This window comes from Schistocerca serialis, chromosome 3 (assembly GCF_023864345.2).
Source record: "Schistocerca serialis cubense isolate TAMUIC-IGC-003099 chromosome 3, iqSchSeri2.2, whole genome shotgun sequence".
NCBI lineage: Eukaryota > Metazoa > Arthropoda > Insecta > Orthoptera > Acrididae > Schistocerca > Schistocerca serialis.
The window spans coordinates 209241770-209259530 of NC_064640.1; the positions used below are offsets into that span (position 1 = coordinate 209241770).

Genomic DNA, 17761 nt, shown 5'->3' on the forward strand with positions numbered 1-17761 from the left:
TGTAACCACTTTTTGTGTTAAACACAACCTTAATGTGTAGTAATAAATGTCATTTTTCCTTGTAGTTTTGTAATTATGTATGTCATTCTTCCTTTTGAACTATAGTGGATTATTTGTATCAGATTTCACGATGGAATAAATACACTGTTGAAAAGTAGTCACAATGCCCAACTCTATAAACAGATGTCTACAAGATGTTAGTGGTGAGCACCACATATTATTCTTACAGCTTGTTTCTGAGCAATGAAGACTTTGAAGACTTTCCTTCTTAAAGATGAGTTAACATGTTAGCAAAGCCAGCCCTTAATTAATTCCAAAGTAATTAACAGCTTTTTCAGAAGTATTGTTTGCGTAACTACATATATGTTAATTTCAGGATTTAAACAAATAATTTGGCCTAACTCTTGTAGTAAAATAAACTGTTAAAAAGAAGCAATTTTCCGATGTATTCAGTTAATTGAATGAAGTAAGTTTTAATTGTAATTTGTGTAAATTTAACTTTGAAAAGTGTGTAGTTTCAGTACCTATTATTGTAAGGATATATAAGGGCCTGATGTTTGGTCCCGAGACAGTCAGTCCATGACCGAGTTTCAGACGAGAAACCTGTGTTGATTAGAACAACAACAATGCTTCAACTTAACTGTGAAATAATTGTTACACAATTAGGCCATGTGTTAAAACAATGACAGTGTCTGCTCCATGTGTACCTTCCTATTCTTCAAGAACTGTGAACTTTGTGCTTAGGTTTTTACTGCTTGTAGATGTTCAATAGTAAACTATTGTAGCAGTATGTGCAGGTTTGCCTGCAAACTATTAATGAGGCTAATGGAAAGTTAAAACAATAATGCACTGGCCATATATAACTGTGTATTAATAATCTACTGCATGAATTTATCATGCAGTAGATCAAATTTTATGTTGACATTTGTTTAGTTATAAATTTCATCCCAGGCCATCTCCTGGGAACTGTTCTTAAAGACATTTGTGCTGGACTCCATAATTATTCTAACTGATTCCCACTGAGAAGTATCCATACTGTAAGGCACTATGTCATTTATTGTAACCAACTGTGCATCATGATCAGAGAGAGCATTTGTTACTGAGTAAACAGTTATTTTCTTGCTTTGAGCTTCACCAAAGAAAACATTGTCATTTATGGGCCCTGCTGTCTTTAAACTCCTTGTTGGAAAGTTAATTACTGAGATCAAATTGTAGGATTCAAATAAGATCTCTGCATCATTTTTCCTATCAGAATTCTTTAGAAAATCTAAAGGAAGCCATTAAAAACAATTAACTGTTTGCTGCTGTCTGACAGCATAGTAAGGAATCCAGTTTTCTTAGAAACAGTTCAGAATATTCCAGTGGGAAATTAAAAGTGAACTATTTTTCAGTATTAGTTAACAGGCTGTACAGTGAGGGCCGATACTGAATGGATTTATTAATATAAAAATTTGATTTTTATTTTTTTCACTTCATGTTTGTCAGTGTCTTCTGCCTGGCGGTAAGGTGCAGCGTCTCAGTCACGTTGCCCAAAACCGAATAGAACCACCCTGAAACTCGTGTGTTGAACCTTCAGCAGCTAAACTTACATGTTACTGACAAGGTAATGCTACCGAACTACGCGTCTTACGATCTGACCGACCAATAGGGAGGCTTGGAGGTGGTCAAGTGGGGGTGGAACTGCGGCCGGCTGCCGGGAACGGACATGCCGTTTGCTCTCTTTTGCTGGCAGCTTCTAAACCGACCAGACGCCCTCCTAACCTGCTCTCTTGGGCGGCTGCCCATTCAGTCTTGGCGGCTTCTCCAGGCCTGCCTTTCTTTATGGCATTAAAACTTCACACAGGTTAAACTATGTTTTATTCTTCACCTCAACGGGTGCCTACCCCTTTCCCCTCTTGGCCAATCCTGGCACATTAACAAGGCACACACCTCTGTGTGCTGATCACAAAAAAATTACTTGTCTCAATGTTTTTGAACTTGAATTCTGCCTTAACACTGGATGGTTTTAAGTAATGGGCAGCTATATGCTATTGCGTTAGTGGGGAACTAATTTACACTGGAGGGGGGGGGGGGAAACTAGTTCCAATTTTGGCCTCCAGGTGCAAAGTGGTGCTGTGCAAAGTATGATGGTATGACATCCAAGCTGTCATTTGACAAGCCATAATGTAAGTGGACAGTTTGGCTCTTGAGAATAGAGACCATGCACTGTTAGTGAAACTGTTCTATGTGAATGGCAGCAGTTACAGTGGTGCATTGAGTGGGGATTGCCGACTGAAAGGTCTGAGGAGAAGCTCAATATCATTCAATGGTTTAAAGATGATGATGATGAAATTTGATAGCACAGCTGAGCTTGGTGTGGCACCTGCAAAAGGGAGGTGGTCTATCCCAGTGGAAGTTATTGATGATATTACTGTTGCCATAACTGACCATACAGCATCTGCCCCGGGTTGTGCTAGTGCTCGTGGAGTGTCAGAAAAATTGTCCACACCATGGTCAACAGTATGGAAAGTTTTGCAGCCTATCTTACACTGGTATCCTAGCGAGATGCATATGGTGGAGCAGCTGAAAACTAATGATCCACAGCAATGCTCTGAATTTGCTTTTTGGTTTCTGGCACTGATGAAAGTTGATGACATGTGGCTGGGCAACAGTCTATGGAATGACAAGGCACATTTTACACTGCAAAGTGCAGTGAATACACAGAACTGCTGCATTTGAGGTACTGTTAAAGTGCATGTTGTGCACAAAGAGCCATTGCACTCATCATATGTGGCTGTATGGTGTGGATTCACAAGCACCTTAATTCTCTGTCCACCTTCTGTGGAGAGACTACATCCAGAGAGCCTGTCAGGTGTAATGTGACACCTGCACATTATCGATACCTCCTTGTATGGCATGTGATTCTTGCTTTGCAAGGGTGCACCTGTGTGGAAGCCACTGTTTTCATGCAAGATAGGGCAACACCTTATGTCGCTCACCCTGTGGAAGATCTGCTGAACGCAACCTGCCTCAATGGCGTTTATCTCCAGAGGTTTTCCACATGCATGGCCTGCGAGATCACAAACTCTAAATCCCTGTGGCTTTTGGTTTGGGGAATACCTAAAAGAATGCATTACCTGGGACACATTTGGTTTCTACTTGATCTGAAGGCCAGTATACAGTAACATGTTGCTCAGATTCCACTGGAAGTGCTGTGAACAACTGTTGACCACGTAATTTTATGGGTGCAACTCACATAAATGTCTCTGGTGCTCATATTGAACAAATTGTGTAAGCAGCAGTTAATAATAAAATCAATGCAGGGCTATTCAAAAAGGAGGAACAGATTTCAAACATTTAGTGCTCCAAAACTACAAAAGATAGAAACACAATACCAACGTTCCTGGAAAGAGAAAAGTTCAAATTTTTGTGCATTCAGTATGAAAAACCACATATTACATGTCAAATATCAAAATGGTGGCTCATTTCCTGTCACACGTGAAGCAGCTGGCATCTTATTATCGAATTCACAGCTTCAACACTGCGATGTCGCAGACTTTCAAGAGTGTCAGGCATAGGGAGGATAAAAATGCCATCTTTTACGTAACCCCACAGATAAAAACCATAAGTTGTGAGGTCTGGAGACCTGGGAGGTAACAAGTGATGAAGTTTTTCTTCTGCTCTTCCGTTTCCAATCCAACATACCGGAATGGCGTCATTCAGGTAACGTTGGATGTGCTTAGAGAAATTCTCTAAGCACAGTGTAATACCACTACCAAAGCCTCGTGGCTTCCATGTCATGACACGTTGCCACTGTTATCTGTGCCAGAGGTGGACATACTGGCTGTCAATAGGTGGGCATAATGTTCAGGCTGATCGGTGTATGCACTATGTCATACAATTGGATAATTACATGAATGTTATCTACAGATATCTTTGGTGCTTACAGTATATATAAGGAGCCACTGTAGGTGGACATTTACTAGGATCAATGGACATCATTTCAGTGGATTGTTCAGTTATGATAATCAGTAGTGCAGGTATTAGTGCCGCCGCCAAGAAGCTTTGTAGAATAATCAAGTATGTTTGAAAGGTTATTAAACAAATCACTTATTTGGTCATGCAAGTGTGAATAGATTGAAGTCAGACAGATAGAAATTTGTGAAGCAGCAAACAAGTTGAAAGTACACACTTTTGATGAAAGAAAAGTTCTTTGATTTCAATATTTACAGAAATAATATCTCACAATTATGCTAAGCATAATTATCTTGGGATTTGAAGCTCTTTTATTTCCATGTTTGCTTTGACAATACGTATGTTTTTGGATAGGGTCCGCCTTATGCTAAACATAGTGATGAATATACAAAAACAATCTTTTCTGTTGTGTAAACTGGATATCTCAACTTATCAGAGCATTCTAACAATGGGACCATATGTATTGAGCCTTCTTGATTCTCTTTGTACTGAAGAAAAACAGTGCTTTTGCTGTCTCAGAATATTCATAGCACTACATATATGTGCTTTAGACACTGAAATGGTGGTAGATTATCCTCCTCAGAAATGTATTTGTTTGTTTTATTTCTTTAACCTGATCAGTTACACAATATGTAGAATTATCACTTTTTCTAGTATATTAAGACAAAAAAGTTCTTGAAAGAGTCATGTGGAGTTGATTCATATGCTTCATCTACTGTCTTAAGTATTTTATTTCTTATTACAGCTAAAACTGACATGTTGTAGGCATGTTTCAATGTTGTTGTTGTTGTTGTTGTTGTTGTGGTCTTCAGTCCTGAGACTGGTCTGATGCAGCTCTCCATGCTACTCTATCCTGTGCAAGCTTCATCATCTCCCAGTACCTACTGCAACCTACATACTTCTGAATCTGCTTGGTGTATTCATCTCTTGGTCTCCCTCTATGATTTTTACCCTCTACACTGCCCTCCAGTACTAAATTGGTGATCCCTTGATGCCTCAGAACATGTCCTACCAACCGATCCCTTCTTCTAGTCAAGTTGTGCCACAAACTTCTCTTCTCCCCAATCCTATTCAACACTTCCTTATTAGTTATGTGATCTACCCATCTAATTTTCAGCATTCTTCTGTAGCACCACATTTCGAAAGCTTCTATTCTCTTCTTGTCTAAACTATTTATCGTCCATGTTTCACTTCCATACATGGCTACACTCCATACAAATACTTTCAGAAACGACTTCCTGACACTTAAATCTATACTCGATGTTAACAAATTTCTCTTCTTCAGAAACGCTTTCCTTCGCATTGCCAGTCTACATTTTAAATCCTCTCTACTTAGACCATCATCAGTTATTTTGCTCCCCAAATAGCAAAATTCCTTTACTACTTTAAGTGTCTCATTTCCTAATCTAATTCCCTCAGCATCACCCGACTTAATTCGACTACATTCCATTATCCTCGTTTTGCTTCTGTTGATGTTCATCTTATATCCTCCTTTCAAGACACTATCCATTCCATTCAACTGCTCTTCCAAGTCCTTTGCTGTCTCTGACAGAATTACAATGTCATCAGCAAACCTCAAAGTTTTTATTTCTTCTCCATGGATTTTAATACCTACTCCGAATTTTTCTTTTGTTTCCTTCACTGCTTGCTCAATATACAGGGCTATTACAAATGATTGAAGCGATTTCATAAATTCACTGTAGCTCCATTCATTGACATATGGTCACAACACACTACAGATACGTAGAAAAACTCATAAAGTTTTGTTCGACTGAAGCCGCACTTCAGGTTTCTGCCACCAGAGCGCTTGAGAGCGCAGTGAGACAAAATGGCGACAGGAGCCGAGAAAGCGTATGTCGTGCTTGAAATGCACTCACATCAGTCAATCATAACAGTGCAACGACACTTCAGGACGAAGTTCAACAAAGATCCACCAACTGCTAACTCCATTCGGCGATGGTATGCGCAGTTTAAAGCTTCTGGATGCCTCTGTAAGGGGAAATCAACGGGTCGGCCTGCAGTGAGTGAAGAAACGGTTGAACGCGTGCGGGCAAGTTTCACGCGTGGCCCGCGGAAGTCGACGAATAAAGCAAGCAGGGAGCTAAACGTACCACAGCCGACGGTTTGGAAAATCTTATGGAAAAGGCTAAAGCAGAAGCCTTACTGTTTACAATTGCTACAAGCCCTGACACCCGATGACAATGTCAAACGCTTTGAATTTTCGGTGCGGTTGCAACAGCTCATGGAAGAGGATGCGTTCAGTGCGAAACTTGTTTTCAGTGATGAAGCAACATTTTTTTCTTAATGGTGAAGTGAACAGACACAATGTGCGAATCTGGGCGGTAGAGAATCCTCACGCATTCGTGCAGCAAATTCGCAATTCACCAAAAGTTAACGTGTTTTGTGCAATCTCACGGTTTAAAGTTTACGGCCCCTTTTTCGTCTGCAAAAAAAACTTTACAGGACACGTGTATCTGGACATGCTGGAAAATTGGCTCTTGCCACAACTGGAGACCGCCAGCGCCGACTTCATCTTTCAACAGGATGGTGCTCCACCGCACTTCCATCATGATGTTCGGCATTTCTTAAACAGGAGATTGGAAAACTGATGGATCGGTTGTGGTGGAGATCATGATCAGCAATTCATGTCATGGCCTCCACGCTCTCCCAACTTAACCCCATGCGATTTGTTTCTGTGGGGTTATGTGAAAGATTCGGTGTTTAAACCTCCTCTACCAAGAAACGTGCCAGAACTGCGAGCTCACATCAACGATGCTTTCGAACTCATTGCTGGGGACATGCTGCGCCGAGTGTGAGAGGAACTTGATTATCGGCTTGATGTCTGCCGAATCACTAAAGGGGCACATATCAAACATTTGTGAATGCCTAAAAAAACTTTTTGAGTTTTTGTATGTGTGTGCAAAGCATTGTGAAAATATCTCAAATAATAAAGCTATTGTAGAGCTGTGAAATCGCTTCAATCATTTGTAATAACCCTGTACAGATTGAATAACATCGGGGAGAGGCTACAACCCTGTCTCACTCCCTTCTCAACCACTGCTTCCTTTTCATGCCCCTCTACTCTTATAACTGGCATTTGGTTTCTATACAAATTGTAAATAGCCTTTCACTCCCTGTATTTTACCCCTGCCACCTTCAGAATTTGAAACACAGTATTCCAGTCAACATTGTCAAAAGCTTTCTCTAAGTCTACAAATGCTGGAAACATAGGTTTGCCTTTCCTTAATCTAGCTTCTAAGATAAGTCATAGGGTCAGTATTGCCTCACGTGTTCCAATATTTCTACGGAATCCAACCTGATCTTCCCCTAGGTCAGCTTCTACTAGTTTTTCCATTCGTCTGTAAAGAATGTTTCAATAATTAACAATATTTGAATTGAAGTACTGGTTCTGGAAACCTGGGAGTGATTTAAGTAAATAAATATTCCTCACAGTGGAGCAGCTTCAGTGAAACTCCTACAAAATGGATTTTGAAAGATAGAATTTAATAAAAAATAGTCCTGATCAATTATAGATTTTAAAAAGTTTCCCGTATTTATTTCAATTTAATGACTTCATGAAAGTGTTTAGTAAATATTTGTAACTGTCATGTTTGTTCTCTTCTTCCAGGTGATGTGAAGTTGAAGCTTTGGTTATTGTTGCTGTTGCTTATATGAAGTAACCTAATGTGTTGAAACAACTGAAAATCATTTGGATTGCTGAGATGCAGAAATACCATGAAGATTGTTAGAGACTGCTTCCATATACATATTTGTTTCCAAGACAAAGGCATATTAGTTTATGTCAACATGTTGTATAAATGTGAGCCTCAGAATTCATTCAATTGTTGTATTTGCTGTTCGTGTATTTATAGGGTATTGCATCTGTATAAATATAATATAGAATAATTTCAAGTTACATAATATTGAAAGTTGAAACATGCACTTATTGTATGCACTAAATCCACAGAGTGCAATCATTGCATAATTATGATCATTAATTTGTGAATGTTTTGCATTAGTTGTACATTTTTGATAATATTGTTTCTGTTTGATTTTGCCATAAGGTTTGGTTGATCTGTGTGACTTAATGTGTGAAAAATATGTGCTACTTATCAGATGATAATGTGACTTTGGGGCAAAACTCGTGTCAAATTTTTGAGTTGAAATGTTTTGTTCTGTGATGTAGTTGTCAGATCCTATAGTTGTAAAGTCAAGGTTTAAAACTGTTTAATGTCTCTCTTGTTTCATCCTTCAGTGACTATTCTGCTGAAATTTTATCACTCATGATATCTTGGTACTTAACCTCAAATTTTCTGTGTAGAGTGACTTAATTGGAGACATGACATACAGTTTCAATATGATGAACCAAACAGATCACTGTTTCATTTGTCAATCTGCTTCTCTGTGTGTGTGTGTGTGTGTGTTTGTTTTTCTTTCCATTTTTTACCTGATATCTCCCCATGTGAAATTATAAACACTACTAAACGTAACCAGTCATTTATTATAACTAAACACAGAACCCTATAGTAAATTCAGAATAAAAAATACAGTAATTGGGTTACTTTGTGTGGCTGATTGTATCTGTGTAGTGCATAAAGAGTCAAATGTAAATATGTAGCCTTTATTGTCAGTAATTTATTTATTTATTTACTTCTTCCAGCACACATTGTGGTATAGACCAGAACCCTTGTCCCAGATATCTGTTTTACAGTAATTTTCCACTTGAACAGCTTTACCTGTGTGCATGATCAGTATTCTTGGGATAAAATATTCAGGGTATTCAGAAATTCCCATTACAGACTTCTAGGACTTATAGAGAGAATGAGTATCTAACATTTCGAATAAGAACCCATGTGTGGACATGTCATCCAGCCATCCTACAGAGCATCAAAGTTATAGGCACCAGCACCTGTAAATGTATGTATATACAGAATGATTCTGTGATGATGTTACAAACTTTATAGGATGACAGAGAAGGATAAATGTGTTGAGGTATTGGTCCCTGTATCAGAAACAAATGAGTCGAAAGTTACAAGCGAAAACCGTTCTGATGCCTCTGACAGTGGAATACGTGTACTGGTACTATTGTCAAGATTGTAGGGTAGGCAACTTTCAGAGGTGGTATTATGGACTAAAACAGGAAAAAAGCCTTTAAACATCAGCCTTAAGAACTATGAGCACTCATTCAATAGAGGAAATGTGTTTCACACTAGCTAAGATGAACAAGTGCTCGTAGCTCCTAAGGTATGCATTTAGAGCCCATGTTTACTGGACATTTTTTCTTTCTTTTGGTCCATACTACCACCTCTGAAAGTTGCCTATCCTACAATCTTAGCAGCAACAGTACCAGTACATGTATTCCACTGTCAGAGGTAGCAGAATGGTTTTTGCTTATGATTTTTGACTTGTTTGTTTCCGGTACTGGCGCCGTGACCTCAAACTGATACATTTATCTTTCTCTGTCATCCTGGAAAGTTTGTAACATCATCATGGAATCATCCTGCATATACATACATTTTCAGGCACCGACACCTATAATTTTGATGCTTTGTAGCATCATTAGTTGATGTTTCTGGACACAAGCTCCTGTTCAGGATATCATGTACTCACTCTCCTCTACAAGTCTTATAGGTTTGTACTGAGAATTTCAGAACACCCATTATAATGGAAAATAGTTCAAAACCCAAGTATAAATTCTAACTAAAGATCCTAATCAGCCACAGCAAACTACACATGCTACTACATAGTTAACAAGTGCATATGCACAAGTCAATTAAGTACACTGAAATTTGCTGCTACCCCCATATGCTAAAAGTCTACAAAACAATCCGAGTGTACACTTCATCCATTCAGGTGGTATTTTACACAAAGCATCATCTACAAAACACACAAAAAACTCATCACATTGTATTGGTTTAGAGGTGCAAGTGTACCACTACTACCACTGAACAAATATTGATCATGAACTGAACTAGCATGCACAGATGTACTGGATACTGTGTGCTGTAGTAGTGTCTCATCAGGTGTTTCTGAATCGAAGTCACTTTCACTAGCCTCAACATCCATATTGTGAAACCTTTCAGAACTGTCACTGAAATTATCATCACTTTCTAAAACCAGCTGCTCTATCTCCAAATTTGATAACCTCTTTTCACCATTGAAAAAAAAAAAACAAAAACAAAAAAAAAAACCTCACTAATACAGTGGTAAACACAGATGAAAAGGTGTGCTTTTTTGTGGTTGTTTCACTGGACACATACTGTCGATGTGCACTCGAGTGGAAAATGTTATAAATAACACAGAATATGCTGTGTTGCCTGAATAGAGCTGTCATCTAGTGGACGAAGCTCAACTAATACCACAGTTTCAATGGCATGCAGATAACTTATCATTCCCACTAGCTACTAACCACATAATGCGGCAGCCAGATGTATCCATCCAACCCATTGTGAATTAGCAGAGCAGGGACGGATATATCTGCCATGCCTACTTAAAGGGTTAAGCACATTTAAGATATTTGTATGATTGTCATAGTCACCTGAGGATAGGCGAGTAGACACATGTAAATCATTTATCACTTCTCTCTCCTTTATTTAAAAAAGTGTATGGTTATGTGTTAAACTATTATGAAAGACTAACAGCAACTGGAATAAGTTGTGAAGATCATAAATATGCAGCTATAATTTAACAAGCAGTAAGTTATAAATTCCTGAAGTGTACTTAGCAGTCTACAAGGTTTTGGATGAAAGCATATTTACAGCATGTGCAACTCTTATTATTGCTTCTGTTTTGTAAGCTGAATTATTACTGTGTAATCCCAGATGTTTAAGATTGTATTTCATATAAATGAATCACAGTAATTATCGTATTTTTAAAGGAGGTCACTTCATTTATATGCAACTACAAAGAAATTAACAGTTACTGAGATATGAAATGTCTGAAGCAATGTAGTCATTCTTGGGAGTGGTATGTTCAAGATTGATTATTTGGGTACATGAGTGAAGAAAAGTAACAATAGTAGGCTTCAGACACTATTATGAATTAGGTACCAATATATAATTTGTGTTTCTGTTAATGGAGCCATAATAAAGAGCTCTTTATTGTGTATTCTACCAGCAGCCTCTTAATGTTACTTGTTATCTCTCTCAACTGAATAGCTACATTTTACCAAAAATATCATTTTTGTCACTATTCTCTTTAGGTGTTTTAAAATGTTGTTCTGTTGTGTGAAGAACTTGATCATATATATTTGATAGACTTTTTTTAGGTGGCCATGCATTTGGTGATGTTCTTGAAGCTGATAAATGAGTGACATTTTCTTCAGCAGGTACTGATGTTTCAGTATCTTGTTGCACCAATTGCAAAATTTGGTATGAAATAGTAGACTGCTTTTATGTGACACTAAGGCTGTAAAAATTTGAGTAGCTTCCTGATTTGAGTTCCTAAAATGAAAAACAGGTTTTTAAGGAAACGTTTGCTATACCAGTTTCTGCAGACAGAACATTACTGGAAGTCTGTTGCAGGCGACCTTGAGTAGAGATTGAATTTTTACAGTTAGAAACATACACAACATGTTTCTACATGTTATTTCAGATACAAAATACCAATTTATTGAGTTTGATTTTGGTGCAACTGATAGAGTATCTAATTTTGGAGGGATAGGGGCTCTATAAAATATGGTATTTTATTTTTAAAAAATTATGCAGATACCCTCATTAAGAATTCGTAAAGGTACTGAAGCCGTAAACACTCTATGAAACCTTCTATATTTGTTTACAACAGATGATACTTTTTCCCGAAGTAGTAATGTGCTGAAACCATACAGATAGTGTGGTTTAAATAACATGGAAGAAAAGTAAAACTACCGTCACAATGATTCTGTAGTAAAATCAAATTTTTCTCTGCATAACTATTTAGTGTCCACACTAGATCAAACTTATCCTCCATATGAGTCTGTTGAGTCCCAAAATGGAAGCTGGATTTGTCAGTATTGGTACAATGATGGATTAATCAAATATGGTGCCTCTGGAGAGTTTTTGTTTCGGTAATTTGGCATTAAAGTTGAAACAAGTGTGAGGTAAATTTACAAAGTATTTTGTAGATGCCCTAGCAGTATAATTTTTTACACTGAAGTATTTAAAGAAATTAATTAAATAAAACATTAATAGTATTTATATCTGTTTCATTTAGATTAGAAGGTGTGCTCTGTAGAATATCCTGACCAGTTAAAGAGTCAAAAAGTTTATTTTACTGTAGACTTGGTACATATACTTAATCTGCACAAGAGCTTGAGCTTTAAGTTTCAGTATTTTTTGTCTGTGACATTAGTTTTCAGGCTATTAACCTTCTTCTCTACTGTCTCACGAAGTGCAGTCATTTCATTTTCTGGCAATATTTCAAGTAATCACTTGTCATGACATTCAGTTGTTAACATTTACAGTCACATTCAGTAATCATAAGTACTTGTTGGTGATTGTGACAAGTTTGTAGAAGTCTCTGCTACCCATGTTCATTGTTTCCATGTGCAGGTGCAGCATGCACAAGTGTAGAGAAGGAAATTTGTTCATGTCTCAAATAAGAACATGTTAAATATTTGCACAGTTTTAACCTTATACAGAATTGTACATGGGTGCACAAGTGACTTGCGTATTTATACTTGTCAAGTACGCTGTGACAGGTGTAGCCATCCTAAGGTAATACTGCAAAAGAATTGTAGCACAGCCTCTATAGACATAAGAAGCACTGTGAAGGAAATTGTTGTGAATAATTATGATTTCAACCTCCAGTGATATTTCTCACATAGGCCTGTGACAAATGAATTTATGGGTGAAAATCATTTCCTAATGTAGCAAACAGACTAATCCCTGAAAAAAGATTTGGCTAAGAGCATACCTGTCAGTTAATTAATTCTGAAGATAATACTCAAATGTGACTTCAGGTACAAAAGCCCATTGCTGCTTGTGAGGATTATATTGATATTCTTTGTTACGGTCATTTATAAATTCGTTTATGAAAACTTATCTAAATGTCTATCAAATTGGTAGCAATAATTTGATCATATTAAATAATTTTGTTGTTCAAGAGATGTAATGGAAAGAGGCTGAAGTACAGATATGAATGAAAATAAATAAAAATAATATATATAATATATATTTATATAAAATGATAAACAACAGAGGAAAATTTACCAGTGTAGGTTGGTGCTGAAACTGTGAGGTTTTGAGGGGAAATAATGAAACAGCTGAAATCTTTGTACATGCAAAGTTAACCCCATGGAGCACACAGACAGACTATAAATCAGTATGCCTCATCATTTTTCTGAGTTCTGTGTTTGAGACATCAAGATGACTAAAAGTTTAATGTTCCTAGAGGTGAACAGAATAGTCTTTGATTATAGGCAGTTGTAGACTAGAATGTATGGAAGTTGGAACACATTTGTTAAAAATAGTAACAAGTGGTATCAGGTTTGTGTTTAGTGTATGGTATTTAATGTGAGTTAGACCCATGATGGTATATTGTGTATGTGGAAGCTGCTAAATCCCACCATTTCTTTAACTTTCTCCAGCCATCACCCCCCCCCCCCCCTCTCCACACACACACACACACACACACACACACACACACACACACACACTCTTCTTTCTGTTTTCCCCCCACTTTCAACCCCAGCCTTAGAACTGAAGTGAATTTTTTTAATGTAGAGGAAAACCGCCTGTAGTAAAGCACAAAAATGCAAAATGATAACAGGAAATTTAGCAAAACATTAACACAGTGTCAGTTGTGTTGTGAGAAAAGATTGTTTCTTTTCTTTTGTATTTCAGTAATTATTTTTTTTTTGTTCTACCCTGAGAAGGTGAAGCGTATCTCCTTATATATTGTGTGAATAAATTTTTCTGGATGATCCTAGCATTTGTCTTAAATGTTATTGATAACTTTCAGCTGCTTTTGTGTTGTCTCAAAGTGTTGAGATCCTGAGCTGTGTGTATCCATTTAAAGTTTGAAAGCAATGTCCGTAGCAAAAATATGCCGTGAATTGTGGCTACTGCTGAAGCCATTCTTGAGTTTTCCTAGTCTATTTTAATATCCTTCATTATATTTGAAAAAAGCAGTATTAGTAATGCCAAAGAGTAATGAATTATATTTATCAAGTTCCTGGAACTATTTTTGTGGCTATGAATAGCAGAAAAGGAATGAAAATACATGGGTGTGTGTGGGGGGGGGGGGGGGGGGGGGGCGGCGCGCGCGCGAGAGTGAGTGAGTGAGTGAGAGAGAGAGAGAGAGAGAGAGATGTCAGTTGCTGAACTTGTCAAAGGTGGTTTAGCTACGTTATTTAATGTAGTTCGGAGTATTCTTTTTCGGGCAGTGTTAAATAACTAACACACAGTAGTAATGCCAGTTTCCAGTTGTTTTAATATAATTAAGTTTATGTCATCGGACTGATGTAAAATGCAATGTTTTTATTTCAGTACAAGCAGCAAATTTCTAATGACTTCCTATTGAATATGCTGTAATAAAAGTTATGAAACTGTCTTCAATTGTTGTATATATGTTCAGAATACATTTAAAATTAATTTTATTACAGAATTATTATGTGATATCAGAAAATGTTTTCTAGTGGATGTTGTTAAGTGTTGAAAATGTGTCAAAAATAAAAATTAAAGTACTCCTGAATCAAACAGAGTAACTTCAGTCTTAGTTCTTCCCCTTTGCTATTTCTACAGTGTTCTCAGTCAGCTAATAAACTTTTTTGAGTTATGTAAACTGAAGCATGGGTTTCTTTGTGTAGAATTTAAGGACTTCAACCATGGATGTACACAGCGAGGAGACAGCTGCCCCTGTCGTGTCCCGACTGCCCCTCATTTTTCCTTCCTAAAGAAATTATCTTCAAATACAAAATTAACATGCTGCCCCCACCACAGAGACAACTGTATCAGTTTGAAGAAAGATGGAGCATGTAATGGATACTGACTAGTAGCAAGTGCAATCAGAACCATGTGTTGTTAAAATGTAAAGAAAGAACTTTGTCAACACATAAAACAGACTGTACAGAAGAGTTAGATAACAGTATAAAGTCTGATGTCAGAAGTGAAAATTAGATCGATAAATTGCAGTTTCTCAGACTACACAGAATCAATGCCTGTAGCAGGGAAATTAAATCTAATGTTAAATGTGATAAAATCTATTAAAAATCAAAAATCTGTTAAATAATTCATTTTTAATTATGCATTTAGGACATAAACTTAAAAATGGGGCAAAACTTTAAATTGGTTAAATACCACTTCTTCTTTCTTCAAGAGAGAGTGTGGAAACGTACTTCAAAGAAAGATAGAAAGGTGACAATAATAACAGGCTCATGTCATGTACAAATATGTAAATAAAGGGCATTCTGTTAGTAAAAGGGTGAATGGCCTTTCAGATCATGATGCACAAATTTTAACACTAGAAGGATTTTGTACTCAAACAAAGTCACGTACAATTACAAACTATGTAGGGAAGTTAATCCAACAGCAATAGTGAGTTTTTTAAACTTTGACAAGGAACAAAAGTGACAAGATGTTTATAGTGCTGATAACATAGATGACAAATATAATGCTTTCCTTAACACGTGTCTCATGCACTTTGAGAGTTGCCTTCCATTAGAACATTCTAAACGGGGTACTAGCAGTAAAAGGCAGCCTGGTTGGCTGACAAGTGGGATAAGGATATCGTGCAGAACAAAGTAGGAATTATATCAAAATGTTAGAAGTAGTCATAATCAAGCTATAGTAGCCCATACAAACAGTATTGTAAGGTGCTTAAAATGTTATTGGGAAGGGAAAGAATATGTGGTACACAAACAGAAAAGCTAATTCACAGGATAAAATTAAAACCATATAGTCAATTGTGAAGGAAGTGTCTGGTCAGCAGTACGAGGTCGATGATATGAAGTCAGTTCATAGTAAAAATATTTCTGTTACTGATAAATCAGATATATGTACAGTATTTAACAATCAATTTCTGAGCATTGCTGGTGAATTAAATAAAAATTTAGTTTCTACAGGGGATCATATAACACTCTTAGCAAATGCCTTTCCAAGATTTACGTCTGAAATACTCCTCTGTGATACAGACAAGGGGGAGATTGAGTCAATAATTAAATCACTGAAGACTAAGGACTCTGGATGTGATGGAGTGCCTAGCAGAATATTAAAGTACTGCTCATAAACATTTTATTTTTATCTATTATTACTTTTATGTTGTAATCTCAAGTACTGACACATTCCATGACCTTGGAGATTTGTTCCTCAATTTGGTCCTACAGAACTTGACGTGTAAATAAAATAAGTAAAATAAAACCAACAGAAATTCCTACAATATTTTTGAGGGTTTATTTGTCATTCATTTTTAGCGGTTATGAAACAGGCAGCTGAATTCAAACTTGCCCATTCTTATCTTGAAGATGATGCATATAAAGGTTGTTACAAAAATGCAATTTCATCTGAAAATTTCTAGAAAGTGCACAGTGTAACATTGCATGATTGGTTATTAACGGTACTAGGTTTAGAAGTATAAAACTGGAATTTCCCCATAGATGGTGCTAGCCATCAGTGTAGGACCCATTAGACCATGTCTGCAGCACCATCTGCTTCCTCTAGCAGCTGACGGCGAATGTCAACACACAGTAATCCAAGTTCTATATATTGGTATCTGTTTCAAACCTGTAAATATGTCGGGTTTTGTGCCTATGAACTACGCTTTGTGGACGGTATTGGTTTTCTGTTATCATTTGAAAAAAACTGCTGCAGAATTGCATTGAAAGCTTGTCAAAGTTTTTGGTGAACATGCTCTTGGGAAAATGCAGTGTTTCGAATGGTTCAAAAAATTCAAAAGTGGTGACTCTGACATGAGAAATGACGAGTGCGAGAAACCACCAAAAAAAGTTCAAAGACAATGAATTGGATGAAGATGATGCTCAAGCTCAACAGGAACTTGCAAAACAATTGAATGTGATGCAGAAAGCCATTTCTCTTCGGTTGAAACCTACAGGAAAGGTGCAGAAAGTTGGAAAATGGATTCCACATGAACAGAATGAAAGACAGCAAGCAATTTGGAAGACCACTTGTGAAATGCTGCTCACCAGTTGCAAAAGAAAGTCATTTCTCCAACAAATAGTGACAGGTGATGAAAAATGGATATATTTTCAGAACCCTAAGCATTGTAAATCATAGGTGAATCCAGGCAAATCATCGACATCCACTGAAAGACCAAATCGCTTTGGAAATAAGACAATGCAACGTGTTTGGTGGGATGAAGAGGGTGTCATCTATTATGAGCTGCTAAAACCTGGTGGAACCGTTAACACTTATTGCTAACAGCAGATGATCAATTTAAATCAAGGATTACATGAAAAATGACTGGAATATGGAAAAAGCAACACAGTCATATTGCTCCATGATAACGCCCCATCACATACAACAAAACGGGTCAGGGAAATGATCGAGGCGTTCATTTGGGAAATACTAGGGCATGCAGCTTATTCTCCAGACTTGGCTCCATTCAATTATCATCTATTTGTATCACTGGGACATGCTCTCGCTGAACAATGCTTCAATTCATATGAAAATGTATGAAAATGGCTTGCTGACTAATTCGCTTCAAAAGAAGAATTGTTTTTGTCTTGTGACATTCATAGCCTGCCAGAGAGGTGAGAGAAATGGATAAATAGCAATGGAGATTATTTTGAATAAAATATTGTTTATCAGTTTCAAACAACAGACTTGTAATTATTGCAATCAAATTTCGGTTTCATACTTCTACACATGATATA

General features: G+C 37.1%; 1 protein-coding gene across 1 annotated transcript in view; it reads left to right on the forward strand.

Annotated features, from left to right (window-relative positions):
* The window catches only part of LOC126469927 (glucose-6-phosphatase 3), a 129625-nt gene extending 115473 nt beyond the window's left edge, over positions 1–14152 (forward strand). Inside the window, exon 7 of the mRNA XM_050097324.1 lies at positions 7583–14152. Within this exon, the coding sequence (XP_049953281.1) occupies positions 7583–7591 (9 nt within the window). The 3' untranslated portion in view covers positions 7592–14152. The remainder of the gene's footprint in view (positions 1–7582) is intronic.
* Positions 14153–17761: the final 3609 nt, after the last annotated feature.